At 37.2% G+C, this 14,734-nt stretch overlaps 1 protein-coding gene across 2 annotated transcripts in view; it reads right to left on the bottom strand.

The window, feature by feature from the left end:
* The window catches only part of KCNN2 (potassium calcium-activated channel subfamily N member 2), a 364,774-nt gene that overhangs the window by 128,094 nt on the left and 221,946 nt on the right, over nt 1–14,734 (bottom strand). For both annotated transcript variants that reach the window (XM_072958084.1, XM_072958082.1), the window contains one exon: nt 662–861. In XM_072958084.1, the coding sequence (XP_072814185.1) occupies nt 662–683 (22 nt within the window). In that variant the 5' untranslated portion in view covers nt 684–861. The remainder of the gene's footprint in view (nt 1–661; nt 862–14,734) is intronic.

A 14,734-nucleotide genomic window follows, 5' to 3' on the forward strand; every position in this document is an offset into this window, starting at 1 on the left:
GGAGCCCCCAGGCAGTGCAGCGGGTCTGTAGGGGGAGGATAAAGGAAAGGGGCGTCCCTCCTTCTCGTGCCGCCGCACCCCCTAACTAGTGCCGGACACGCAGTGTAGATCACCTGCGTGGGGCACTGCAGCACTTTGGGCCACCCCAGCCAGGGGTCAAGCAAGGGAATAGTGCTGAACCCGGGCCACTCCTCCGCCCATCTGCACGCCTCTCAGAGCTGCAGAACCACCACTCCCTCGCCCCACGCCCACTTCTTCCCAATGGTACCGTGGAGAGTGGGCTGCCGGCTGCCCGCCAAATAACTGCGGGGGCACCCGCTTTGGAGAGAAAAACTTGGGCGACTAGCTAAGTCAGTGCAGCAAGGCTTGTGAGAACCCCAGGGCCTGAGCCTCGGTTTGGCCGATCCGAGCGGGCCCGGCTCCCGGATCGTCCCCCGCTGCTGGGCGCTAGCGCCTGATAGTCTGGATTGGCTGCGCCGCGCTGCGCTCTCGCCTGAGTGCGCTGCGGCGCGGGTAGGGTTAACTGCCTCGGCGCCCGGGCCGGGGGAGGATGGGGGCGGGGCCGGAGGAGGGGATCCCCTCCGTCCGCGGGAGGAGCCCGCGCGGGCTTCCCGGGTCCCCCTGGCGGGGGCGGAGGGCTTTCCCAGCTACTGCCGCTCACATTTTTGCCTTCTGCGGAACATGAGGGGCTGGCGCCCCCGGCCGCTAGGTCCTGGGCTGCGGTGCTCTGGCCCTCTGGCCGCCCCAGCTGGTAGGTCCGCGAGCTTTTCCTGCCGAGGAGAGGAGGCTTGCTTGAGGGTCTAGGAGCTGCTCAGCGACCCGGCCACCAGCTCCTCTTTTGTTCCTCTTCCTCCTCCCCACCTGCAGCAAAGACACAAAGCAAAGGCGGATCACTGATGCGCAAACACCGAGCATCTTCTCTGCCAAGCCCTGACTGCGGCGGCAGCGGAAGGAGAGGGGCCTTGCGCGGGCTGATTCACCCCGGTAGTCACAGCCTGGCTAGGAAATTATTAATAATGATAACCTGGGCTGAATAATAGCTGCCTGGAGACAATGCTGGAGTTTTGCTAGAGTTAGGTATAATATTTATTTGCTAATAAACGAATAAAAAATTGTATTTTGTGCCTCACAAATTTCCTGTGTTATGTTCTTTTAGGCGATATACCAACACAAAGCAGTTGGGGACCCTTTCGAGAGTTCTTTGTTACTGCTCCATCTTAAGTCTTTATCCTTCTTATTTCTTTAGGTAAATTGAGATTACTGTCTCCCGAAAAGGGGAACTAAAGAAATTGGCCAGTCGGAATTTTTTTTATTTTAAATTGTGATTTTAAAGCATGATTTTTATGATAGCAGTTACAACGAAACAGAAAGACCAAGAAGTTAACGTGAAAGCGGATCACTCTCATTAGGTAATTGGAATTCTCACCTGGATCCAATTTCTTGATATTCTACTCTGCAGCTGCCCTAAAGCTGCTTACCAGGTACCTGCTCTTAAGAGAGTGTGTTTTCAATGCCATGGGGTGAATAATTCATCTTAGGATATCCTTTGGACCTGGGTTAAACAATTTTATTTTTTTGTACATGCAAGTAAATAGATCCAAAAGAAAAAGGGGAGAGGATTGCTTTTAGTCCCACAGAACTTGCATTTCTCGGTAGTCTTGGTCAAGAATATAATTTGAATGGCTAAAAATTGGAAATAGCATTTTATTTTTAATTCTGATTTTTTGGCAATTCAATAAAGCTTGTTTAGAATTTTGAAGCTGGTAGAATCTGTAAGACAGTTGAGTGGATCTGCATGAATTGTGTGGTGAGCATGACTTAAAAACAATTCTAATGAGTAATCTGAAGTAACAATGAAAGCTTCCAAAATAAAAGTATTTCACCTTCTGGTGTGAAACAAAATTCAACTCAAGCACAAAATCCATAATACATTTATTTTCACTTTATAACAATTATATATCCTTCTAGTTGCTACATGTAACTGATTAAGTGAAAAAGTTTGATTTATCTTTCCAAATCTAAAGACATCAAAGAAGTATTATCACAGTAAATTAATACTTTCATTAGCGTTTTGTAAATTTAGAGGAAAGATTACATCAATCCTCCCCCAAATATCACAGTAATTGTTAACAGCGTGAAAGTAGATAAGATTCTAGAGGTATTAAAATGTCATTTTAAAAAAGTAATGTCTGCATCTTCTTTTGTCAAACTGACTCTCAAACAGCAAATTTAAGGCTCCAAAGAGGTTCCATAAACAAAATGAAAGGGAAAAAATACTGTATCTTTTGCCATGTGTATCCTATGCCTTAAGTAGGGGATTAAGTGCAGTGCCATTCATCGTGTAGAAACATGATGTATGTTGAGATTTATGGCAATGATGGAGTTCCCACTACTCACAAAGGGGGTTCACGTGGAGGATAGGATGTAAAAGGTAAGAAAGAAATGAGGATTTCATCCATGGCATGTAAAACTGTCAGAATACCAAAACTCAGATTACCGTAGGTGCTTCCACCTAGCCAATATTCTGAAAAACTTCGTGAAATAATATAGTAATTTGAAACCCACTGTGGTGGGAGAGAGAGGAGAGCAAATCAGTCAGATATTTATCATTTTTTATCTCTTTATCACAGGAATTATTCGTCCTTGCTATCTCTGTTCCTTGTTTTAAGGAATCATTTAGTTTCACACACTCAAAAAATCATCTTGCTAATAAATGTCTGTATTTGGAGAGTGTGATAATCCTCTATTAGTATGACGATGAAAAATCACAAGATGTCCTAACAACTTTATGTTTTGAGTCTGAATCCTCATAACATTACTATTGGGGCATTTTACACTATCTGGTTAAGACAGGCACATCTAAGAAGTTATTTTCATCAAGCCTCTTTGTAAAGTTAACAAACGGAGTTCAAGTATTCTATGTAAACTTTTAATATAGTATACTATAATTTAGCCTTTCTTCCCTATAGGGGATTGTTAATGTAACATGTAAAATTAAGCAGTTAGAACAACAAAGACAGTATCTTCCCTGTGGATAGTACTTTCCACATAGTAAATATTCATTTATATTAGTGAGAGTGAGGAGGGAAGGAGGGAGGGAATAAGAAAGGCTGAAAGAAAGGTCAATACAAGAGCCTGCAACCTCCAATGATTAGCTTTTGGAAAATTGTATTTGCTTCTCTTTCTGCCCTTAAGATATATGTGCTGGAATTTCCCTAGTTTAACACCAGAGGTCATACTCATCCACAAAATGCATTTCAAATCCAATCAGTTAAATGCCTTTATTTCTATTATCTTTTTTGTAAAAATTACCTGTTTTTTTGGTTTTTTCCTTATGGACTAGGAAGATTTCTTTCCCATATGGGTTGTATTTCAAGCCTGTAAACATGCACATATATACATAACACTCCCCCACCCAAGTACCCCACAAAGAGTAACAGTGTTAAAACTGTTTGCCCAGACCACAGGGGCTAGGGGAAAAGCTTCAGGCCCTTTGCACGTTGATCCCTTACTTTATTCAGATTTATATTATCCCCATTTTTGTATAATTCTCTTTTTCACAAGGATTATTTGTCTGTGCTCTCTCTGTTCCTTGTTCATTAAAAAAGCAAGACTGTTGAATCTGGATGTTTCTGGTGTATTTCAAAGGCAGTCAGAGCAGTTGATGCAGGGGGCCAATGGCATCTGTTTCCCACAGCAAATGCTCTGATGGATATTCTGACCTACCAAGTAAATGTTTTTTGGAATTCTTTTTTCTTTGCCCAGGTAAGTAAGTTATTTGGTGATGCAAGTCACAGAGGTTGTAACAAGACATAGTCTCTCTGAATTTACTTTGCTTAGCAGTAAATGTAAATGGGGATATCAGAGTTGTTTTCTTAGCCCAAGGGCAATTCCTTGTTTCCTGACATATCACATTAAAACACTGTTATTCTTAAACCACACATTGTCTTAACTTCATAAGAAATATACAGTTGGAGAAAACATTAGAACGTAATTGTTGTATGTATTCTTTATTACTTCTGCATTATGATTAGAAAGTATCACGACCCGAATGAGCTCATTGATGATAGGCTTGTTAATTTTTAGTAATACCACTATTATTCAGGGATTAATTATCATGTTAGGGCCTATTCATTAACATCATTACTTTCCAAAATTTTTTTTACTTTTATCGTTTTCTCCTACCATTTCTCAGCTAATTAGCATATCTATAAAAGTCTCAGCAGTGCCAGCAAAAAGAAAAAAAAAGATAGAACTTACACCAGTTTTGCTAGTAGAATTGAACTATTACATAGGTGAACAGGTTCAAATTACTGACTACGATAAGTCTTTTGATAACAGTTGTCGACTGAAGTAAATGCATAGTTTAAAAGTTGAGAGTTAGTTTCATTCGGCAGACATTTCTGAGGACTTGAGCTTGGATGACAGCCTCTCAGATCGCTCTGAGGGGCTGCTCCAAAGAGGTAGGGGAGGAGTCAGGATAGATAGGAGCTTTACAACAAAGACCAGGTAGTTGGAACATTAAAAGATTATTTGTTAACTGAAAAATGCCAGACATCTCAAGTTAAAGAATTTAGTGCTTTTCTATATATGGGAGGGAGCAAACATTTGGGTTCACTGAAATCATTCCTTTGACAAGCATCTAGCTATCTACAGCCAGTATCCTGTCCTTTTTTATTCTGAGTCCCCTCAGGGTGCAGAGGCTTATCTTCACTGTGGGGGGTGGTGGCCTTGTCTGATGACTTGATGGCTTCAGTATTCTTTGTTTACTGACATCACTTGCAGTATTTTTTGTTCACACAGTCTATGGATTACATAAACAAATACCCCTTGGCAGCTAGAAACACACATCCAAATTGAGAAAGTCATAAAAAAAAAACTTAGCGGATAGCACATTCTCATTTATAAAGCAGTTTCGCATGTGCTATTTTATTTGCAGCTCTCAAAAACCTTTATGGAAGATAGGGTAGGTTTGTGATCATCTCCTTCTTATAGGTGAGGATAATGCCTGAGATGCAGTGCCTGGGCTACCCTGGGTCACACAGCTAGTGAGTAGCAAGGAAAAGCCAGACTTCAAATACAGTCTTTTGAGTCTGTCGGGTGAGTCGGTTTAACACTCTTCTAGCCTTTCCTCCATAGCAGAAGAATAACCTAACTCATACAGGCTTGTATTCCACCAGCAGTCAAGGAACACACAGCAGTAGCTTATCATTACCATTCACTGCCTTTGAAGGACGTTATGGACATTTCCTCTTTGGCTTGATTGGGATTCTGAGATACTTAAATACTGAGATTGTTAACTTAACTGATCAACAGAATAATTCATGAGGATCTAATACAAGTGTGGATGAAACAGCAGTGCTGTATGCATGCAGGTGCGAGGTGCCTATTAAATATTTTTTAAAAGTACAGATTCCAGTCTATTTAGACGGCCTTCTGCCTACTTTGCTGGCAGCCTGGACACGTCTCATTTTTGGCAACAGTAACAACAGAAGCTGAAGGCCACTGAAGAGTACGGATAGTGGCACTAACAGAGTGCATTTTGGCTTTTTCTGTAATAAGGGAGAAAAGGCTCAAGCTCCTTGCCCTATGGCTTAGAAGAACTTGTATGCAGTCCTGCAGGGATCCAGCCTAGCTCCTCTGTGTGCTGCAGAGTGTCTTCACATTGCAGCTCCTTTTATGCCAAACAGGAGCGGAATGAGAGAAAGGAGGCAGGGCTCTGTGCCATGCACAAGGAGAGATAAACCAGTGTGTCTTAGAGCAGGAGTAGAGCTGGCAAAAAAGTGGGATCAAAGAAATGCAAAAACATTCAAAGCTTCCACTTGGTGATCGATCCCCAGAGTTTCCTCCAAGCTCAGTGCTCAAAGTCTGAACTTTGAGTAATGAGTCTTCAAAAGTTGTTAAAGTTGGGGGAGGGTACAGCTCAACTGGTAGAGCATGTGCTTAGCATGCACAAGGGCCTAGGTTCAATCCCCAGTATCTTCGTTAAAAAAAAAAAAACTTGATAATAAATAGACCTAATGATTTTCCCTTTACCCCCCAAAAATAAAATAATACATAAACTTTTAAAAAAAATCCCAAAGACTTAAAAAGGAGATCCTTTTAAAAAAAAATTCTTGAAATTTACTTTCCCTCTGAAATGCAACGTATTTTTCCCATCATCATTTTCCCCTCTCTTACAGGATTAGGGCACACAATGCATTAGTTCTTTTTTCTCTTTCCTTGTTAACTTCACTCCCATGTGTTATTCATCAACCCACTGTGTTTTCCTTTTCCATCTCTTGCCAAACAGGCTCAGGAAATTTATCAATCATCCTTCGTCTATCTTTATATCATTAGCCCCCTTTCTGGAACTATTTATAAATACCTACCCCTAAATAATTGTCTTAGGGCAAGGAGAGAGATGGTGCCCACTCATATAAAGAGAAAAACATGCTTCTAAGTAGAATTAAACATAACAATGTTATCAGCAGCAAAACACTCTAAATGCTGATACATCTTCCTCAAGGTTTGCATATTCATCCTCATCTAATAAACCAGTTTTTTCTTAAAAATGACTTTTATTCTGTGTTGTTGCTGTTTTATCTGTAAATTTAGTAGCACTTTTTTCTACTGTTTGTATCTAGATGATACAAAATTGTGCAAATGATACATCAGAAAAAACACAACAGATATATACTAGACAAAGAAAATAGCAAAACTCACTTTTACAGTTTTGCCCTTGCTACTCAGACTGAGTCCTTCTCAAAAATGTTTTAATTAGTTAAAACTATTGGATACTTTTGTTCACAAGTTCTCTTAACAAGGAGCATTTCTTGGCTCACTTAACTGAAAATATCATAATTAGGGAAGACCTCACTGCTGTTTGTTTTGAAGGTTAAGACATCATCAATGTTCCAGCTACTTTCTTCAGATATTTCCTTGTCACTGTCCTCCATATATATTGGCTTAATTGTCAGATTAATTTACCTTCTAGCAGGAAAAATGGCTGTAGCAGTTCTAGGATTCATATTCACAACCATGTTATTCAGGGGAAGCAGAACATCCCTGTTCCAACATTTTGAAAAACTTGCGTGGCATATCTAGCACGCCAGCTTAGTTCACAAGACCAGCACTGAACCATATTAAAGAATGACTCATCAAACAGAGCATACCAATAAAGAGATAGAAATTGTTAAAGAACAAAATGGAAATTCTGGAGTTGAAAAGGACAATAACCAAAATGAAGAATTCACTAGACAGGCTCAACAGTGGATTTGAGTTGACAGAAAAAAAAGAAAAATCACTGAACTTGAATATATGACAAGAAAAGAAGTCTAGAGACTGATATCATTTATACCATTCACGAATATAGATACAAAATTCTTAACAAAATATAATCAAATTGAATATAGCAACATATAAAAATTATATACTATGTCTAAATAGGGCTTATCACAGGAATGCAAAGTTAAAAATCAATTAGTATAATAAAACATATCAGCAGGATAAAGCACAAAAACTATATAATCATCTTAATAGACACAGCAAAAACATCTGACAGAACTCAAAAACCATTTATAACAAACACAATCAACAAACTAGAAATATGAGGATACCTCCTCAACCCAATAAAAGGCATCTATGAAAAATTCACTGCTAATATCATACTTACTGGTAAAAGGCTAAATGCTTCCTTCCTAAGATCAGAAACAAGACAATATCTTTTCTTTCTTCTATTAAATATTATACTTGAAGTTCTAGCCAATTCTAACAGGCAAGAAAAAGAAAAATTTGCATCCACATGGAAAAGAGTAAAACTATCTCTATTCACAGATTACATGATTTTATATACACAAAATCCTAAAGAATCCACTAAAATAATTAGAATAGGTAAATTCAGCATATTTCTGGATACAAGATTAATATTTAAAAAGTCAACTGTATTTCTCTACAATAGCAATGAGTAATTTTAAAATGAAATTAAAAAAATGATTTCATGTGAGATACAATTTAAAAATTCATAATATATTAACAAAAATATGAAACTTATACACAACTAAAAATATTGTTGAAAGAAATTAAAGAGGACCTCATCAGATGGAGAGACAGCCCATGTTAATGAATCAGAAGATTTAATATTGTCAAGATGTCAATACTCCCCAAATTGATCTAAAGATTCTGTAAAATTATTTTCAAAATCCTAGATGATTTTTTGGAGAAGCTGACAAACTGATCCTAAAATTCATATGGAAATGCAGGTAGCCCAGAATACTCAAAACAATTCTGAAAAAGCAGAACATAATTTAAGGACTCAAACTTGCTGAATAAAAACTTATAATAATGCTACAGTAGTCAAGATAATGTATTATGGATTAAGGATAGATATATAGATTAATGGAACAGAATTCAGAGTTCAGAAATAAACCTTTACATTTATAGTCAATTGATTTTTGATAAGGGTGCCAAGATAATTCAATGGGAACAGAGATAGTCTTTTCAACAAAGGACACTAGAAAAACTAGATATCCACATGTAAAAAGCAAATTTAGACTTTTTTATACACCATACAGAATAACTAACTCAAAGTGGATCAAAGACCTAAATGTAAGAACAAAAACTATAAAACTCTTAGAAGAAAGCATATGGGTGAGTGACCTTGGATTAGGCAACAGTCTCTTAGACATGACACTAAAAGCAATAAGCTACAGAAGAAAAAAAATATATATATATATATACACGATTTCATCAAAATTGTGTGTTTCATAAGACACTAGCAGGAGAGTAAAAAGACAATTTACAGAGTGGATGAAAATTTTTGCAAATCATAGATGTGAAAAGGGATTTGTATCCAGACTATATAAAGAACTCTCTTAACTCAATAATAAAAAGAATAAATAACCCAAAGGCAAAGTCTCTGAATAGACATTTCTCCAAAGAAGATACAAAAATGATCAATAAGCCCACAAAAACAAATACAGAACATCATTAGCCACTAGGAAAATGGAAATCAAAACTACAATTAGATAACCACTTCATACCCACTAAGATGCCTATGATAAAAAAGACAGATAACAAGTGTTGGAGAGGACACAATGAAATTCAAACGCTCATACATTGCTGGTGGGAATGTGAAGTGGTATATGGCAGCTTTGGAAAGCAGTTTGGCAGTTCCTTAAAATATTCAATGTGAAGTTACCATATTACCCAGCAATTCTATTCCTAAGTCCATAGTCAAGAGAAATGAAAATACACTTCTACACAAAAACTTGTACATGACTATTAAAGCAGCATTATTTATAACAGCCAAAAAGTGGAAACAGTTCAACTGGTGAATGTCTTAATAAAATGTGGTATATTCTTACAATGGAGTATTATTCATCAGTAAAAAGAAATGAAATTCTGATACATGCTACAACATGGAGGAAACTTGAAAATATATGAAGGAAAGCCAGTCACAAAAGCCTACATATTGTATGATTCCATCAATTGGAAATGTCCAGAATAGTCAAAGCTATAAACAAAAGTTACATTAGTGGTTGTCTTACGCTGGGGGTGAGGAGGAGGTAGTCAATGGGGATTCACTGTTAATGAGTACAGTACTTCTTACTGGTGTGACAAAAATATTTTAAAATTAGATTGTGGTAGCAGTCATATAAATTTGAATATACCCCAAGTCATTAATTTGTAGACTTAAAACAGGCAAATTGTATAGTATGTGAATTATACCTCAAAAAGTTGTTAAAAACAATGAGAGAAATCGCCAAACAAAACTGAATGCTCAAATTAAAGTATCAATTTAAAACAAATAGTGCTAGAGGGAGGGTGTAGCTCAGTGGTAGAGTACATGCATAGCATGCATGAGGTCCTGGGTTCAATCCCCAGTACCTCCGTTAAACACACACACACACACACACACACAATGAATATTGCTTAGGCAACATGAGATAAAATTACAGAGAAGCAGGAATAAGTTTTCTTAAGTGACCATTATGTATTCATTTTGAGGCATTTGTGAATTCAGGACTTTTCCCCCCACTCTAGGTGGCTTATCCTAGAAATATCATGATTCAGTAAATATCCCAGAAGAATTTTAATTGAAAAACAAGCTGTGGTATTTTTAGTTTAATTGTGGAACACAGATACCTCTTATTCACACGTAAATAATAGATCAGGTATATTTTGTACTCAACTCTCCAGTTAACAATCATTGTCATCATATGATTCTAACAGACAGTGCATAGGACCTAAGACCACAGCATTCTCTGAAGATGACTTGCAATGGTTCCTTGTGGCCATTAATGAATTTCTCTGCAGTATGTTAGCTCTATTACCCTTCAGTAGTTCAGACCAATACTTCCAGCATGGTGAGACTAAAGCCTTTATTAACAGGTTGTCTGTAGCAACTTGGGAAGTATACGCTCTCAGTCCTGAGGGTTGGCAGCAGAAGTGCACTCTGCACCCAGCCCACAGCATGTGGCCTGGATGTTAGAAGCCAGCATCTTAAGGACTCAGCAGTCAAGAAGACATGGCACGAGGCAGGCGCTGTGCAGGTGGCAGGGGTCTCATTTGATAGTGACTAGTGACTGTAGCACCAGGATCAGACTTACTTCAATGCTCACTTCAAAAGAGAGACCAAGGGAGTCAGAGGCCCTCTCATGAAAGCTAAGCCAATGCTCAAAGCTGTCTCATGAATGGTTGTCTAGGGGAGCTTGGAGTTGGGAATTAAATAAGAGGAATGCAAAATTCCTCACCATTTCCCATTCTTACTTGAAGAACTAATTTATTCATGGATTTTTTTATTTGTTTATATATTTAGCCAAGATACAGGTCATGTTTTTTGTTTAAACGTACTACTTTTCTAAGAACAAAAATTTCTTTTTTTTACTTTTTTTAGTGATCCCATGGACACTGGGGGGAAAAGAAAAGACATAGGAAACAGAACACTTTGTTCTTGAAGATAAATTATATGACGTGTACTAAGCCATTGAAATAAGATTAATCAAAAAGATTTTCTAGGTTATTAAGCAGAGTTCCAAGATAAAGAACTCTTATATTTCCTGTTCTAGATTTTAGCATTTTGCTTATCCCGAAATCAGGACTTTGGAGAATAACAGAGAAGGCAGTTTTAAAATGGGGCTTTACCTATAAGTAGTAAATTCTGACATAACTGATGGGGTGCCACTTTCTTCCTTAGCCTGCCTGAGTGTTGATCTTGTTTATTAGAGCTCTGTTCAGAGGGAGGGGTAGGAGTTAGTTTTGCTTGGATTTACTAAGATGGGGTAGTTCACTTTTAACCCTTTAACAAGTAGCAAAGAAGGTATTTTCTGTTTGCATGTCTTAGAAGTATATAGTCCTTACAGGGCTCTTATGATCTCTCTTCTTTTTTCTCTTCTCCTGATTTTTTTTTTCCCTGAGAGGACTGTCTGGATTTTCATTGGAAGCAGCTTTCATTCTCCCAGGTTTAAGGAGGATCATGGCTTCACAGCCTTCAAGAGAGGTCAGAAAAAGTGAGAAGGAGGAAGTCTTTCAGATAACTAACTAGAGAGACCTCAATTCCCAGCAGATTGGAAGAGGAAATGGGCAAGAGAAAAATTCATCCACATTTGAATGTACCAATGAATACGACACAGATTATGTCCTCAAAAAGTTCTAAGTACAAGGCACTCTGTTCTTTCTTGTTCAATTTCTAAAAACAAGGAAAACTGTCTCAACCAAATGTTTAGAAAAGTCTTCTAAACCTTCTTTATGTAGCTGACCTAACTACTCCTTAAAAACACAACTCACTAGATGTAAGGAGCAAAACTAAAGAAGTATAGAAGAAAATAAAGCAAATATGATTTTATGATCTTAAGATAGAGAAGCTTTTCCTAAACAAGTGACTAAATCCAACAGCCGTAAAGAAAAAGACAACTGATTTGATCTTACAGTATTACAAGACATCCATAGGGACCAAAACCAAAAAGACAAGTGCCGTATTTAACAGACAAGGGATTAATATCAATAAACATATTTTTAAAAGGTCTAAGAATTTGATGAGACAAAGAAAAATAATCAAACTAGGCAAAGAAATAATTGAAGAATATAAATAAGCACTTCAAAGAAGATGAAATTCGAATAGTCAAAGAAAGCAAAAAAAGATTTTTGAATAATCAAGGAAATATAAATGGAAACAATTTTCAGTTCTACTAGATTGAAAAATATTGTATTACACATTGATATTAATGAGGATGCAAGAAACCAGCTTTCTCATACACCGTAGATAGGACTGTACATTGGTAAAGCCAATTTAAAACCAATTTGACAAGACCCATCAAAATGTTAAGTATATAACATCTTTTCACTTAACAAGTCCACTAATAGGAATCTGTTCTTTAAAAGTATTTATATGTGTGCACAAAGATGTATTTACAGTGGTGGTCACTGTAGGAAACATTATAGGAAAAAAACAGAATAAAATAAATGTCCATCAAAGAGCATCCTATAATAGTTTTTTAAAGAGTCAGTAAGACCTATATGTAGAGAAATAGAATTATCATTACATAAAACCAAGTGAATGAATAATCCACACAGTATGATCCCACAAATAAAAAATTACATGCTCCTTTCTGTATATAGGGAGGAGACCATCTGGATGGTAGTGGCAAGTGCTGACAAGTGGATGTGGCTGTGGCATGAAGGGCAGCATTTAGGTGTTGCTTGCTGGGTGAATCTTATGCAATAAATACATTTTTGAAAATACAATAAAAAGAAAGGAAAATAAACCCATAAAGCTCAGGCATGTGAACGTCTTCTGGGCCCTTTCCCGATCTCTCACATGCCGACCTCTGCACTTCCCAGTATTGTAACCAATGATTCCTCATCCCAATCAGCCCCAGATTCACGGGATGTGGCCAGTAAGTGTCTGCTAAATTAGTGTTTAATTCAAATTAAATTCATAAATTTAAAGTTGTTGCTTTAGGAATTAAAAAACAAAAACAAAAACAAAAAAAACCTAGAGGCTACACAAATATCCAAGAATCAAAGTCTCATTTCTTTCTTACTAATGTATTAAAATGAATTACTGATCTTAGAGATGTGAACTTAATTTTTTGCTTTGTTTTGTTTTACTTTATGGAAATGAAACTTTACTGTGGTCTTTAACCAAGGTTGCTAAATTCTCTGCGTAGGTTGTCCCTGAACTCCGGATGCTAACTGCCATCCCAGAATTAATCAGGCCTCCACTGAAGTTTTTTCTTTTTTTCCCGAAATGGAAATGCTTGTCATCATTTGGGCAAGAACTGTGCCAGAATCAGATTGGGGCTATCAGATTTTTACATGGGTCAGAGCAAACTTAAAAATGAACTGCAGATTGGGGCCAGTTTTACCAATAATGTAGCTGCACAGTTACCTTTTGGAAATATATGATCTTTTTGGCCTTTACTCAAACTAAAATAACAGCTTCCTAAACTTTGCTATAAAGTTAATTCCACTTAACTCTCTGGAACTATTTCATCTATCGCTGGTTGAAGGGGGTGGGGGGAGGTGAAGGTGGTCACAGTCATGTGACAACAAAGGTTCTCTATAAAGTCTTCTGCATTTATTTTATGGGAACAGCAAGCATATAAAATAATTTTTTCTATGATCCATGCTAAAGGAGAACTATGGGAAAAAATATCACACCCCATTAGCTTTTGGGGAAATACAGATACAGAAATTGAATCAAGAGATTTTTAAAGAAAATCAAATGTAAAGGGTAAAACTGATAGTTCAGGGAGCTGAAAATAATAAGGCCACATGCAGTATCTCCTGCAACAAATAATAAAAAATAGCTTTTTCAAAACTATAACCACTGCAAATATAATGTTTCCAAATAATATGTATGAGGAATTTTGTAATCCTTAATTAAACGTATTTTAGGCTCTTTTTTCCCCTCTTCTAACTTTATTTGGTCACCAACATCTTCCTACAGAATAGGACTTTGATTTGGAGAAGTTTAAAATGCACTCATAATGCAATTTCTTTTCATATTTTCATCACCCCTCCAATGGATTTGTACTTTTGTGTGTTTATCATATATGAGTGTGATTCACTGTTTATCACAATGTCTTCTAGTCCTCTTCATTCCCTATCTCAACTATGTTGTTCTTATTTAATTTTCCTTTAGTGGGGGCATACTCTCAAAATCCTTCCATGCCTGAGACGTCCTTTTATTTTCAGATCAATATTATATTCAGTATATTCTATCTCAGTCTATCCTCAGTATATTCAGTATATAACTCAGTATATTCTAGGGGTCGGGTTCTTGGAATGGAGTCTTTTCCTCTGAGTAGCTGACCTACGTTATTTCACTGTATTCCAGCTTCCAGCATTGCTATTGAAAACTCAGATGCTAGTCTGATTTCCTTTCTAATGAAAATAACCTTTGGTCCCCTAATCAGAAGCTTGCAAGATTCTTTTTATTCTTGGAGTTCAGGAAATTTTGTCAGGGTATATTTAGATGTGTGTTTTGCCCCATTAATTCTTCTACACACTTGATGAGTCTGTCTAAAGGCTCTAGTCATTCTCTAGTTCACAGTATTTTCTGTTTATTTTTTATTATTTACATTTCAAGCCTTATTTTTCCTTTTTCTAGAATACTAGTTGTTTTACGTACTTTGTGTCCTAGATGTATCTCCCAAATCATTTATTTTTCACTCAGGATGTCAACTTCTTTGTATTTTTCGCCTGTGTTTTGAGATGCAACTTCCTTTAACCTAGAATGCTAATGTGTTGT

This window comes from Vicugna pacos, chromosome 3 (genome assembly GCF_048564905.1).
Source record: "Vicugna pacos chromosome 3, VicPac4, whole genome shotgun sequence".
Classification (NCBI taxonomy): Eukaryota; Metazoa; Chordata; class Mammalia; order Artiodactyla; family Camelidae; genus Vicugna; species Vicugna pacos.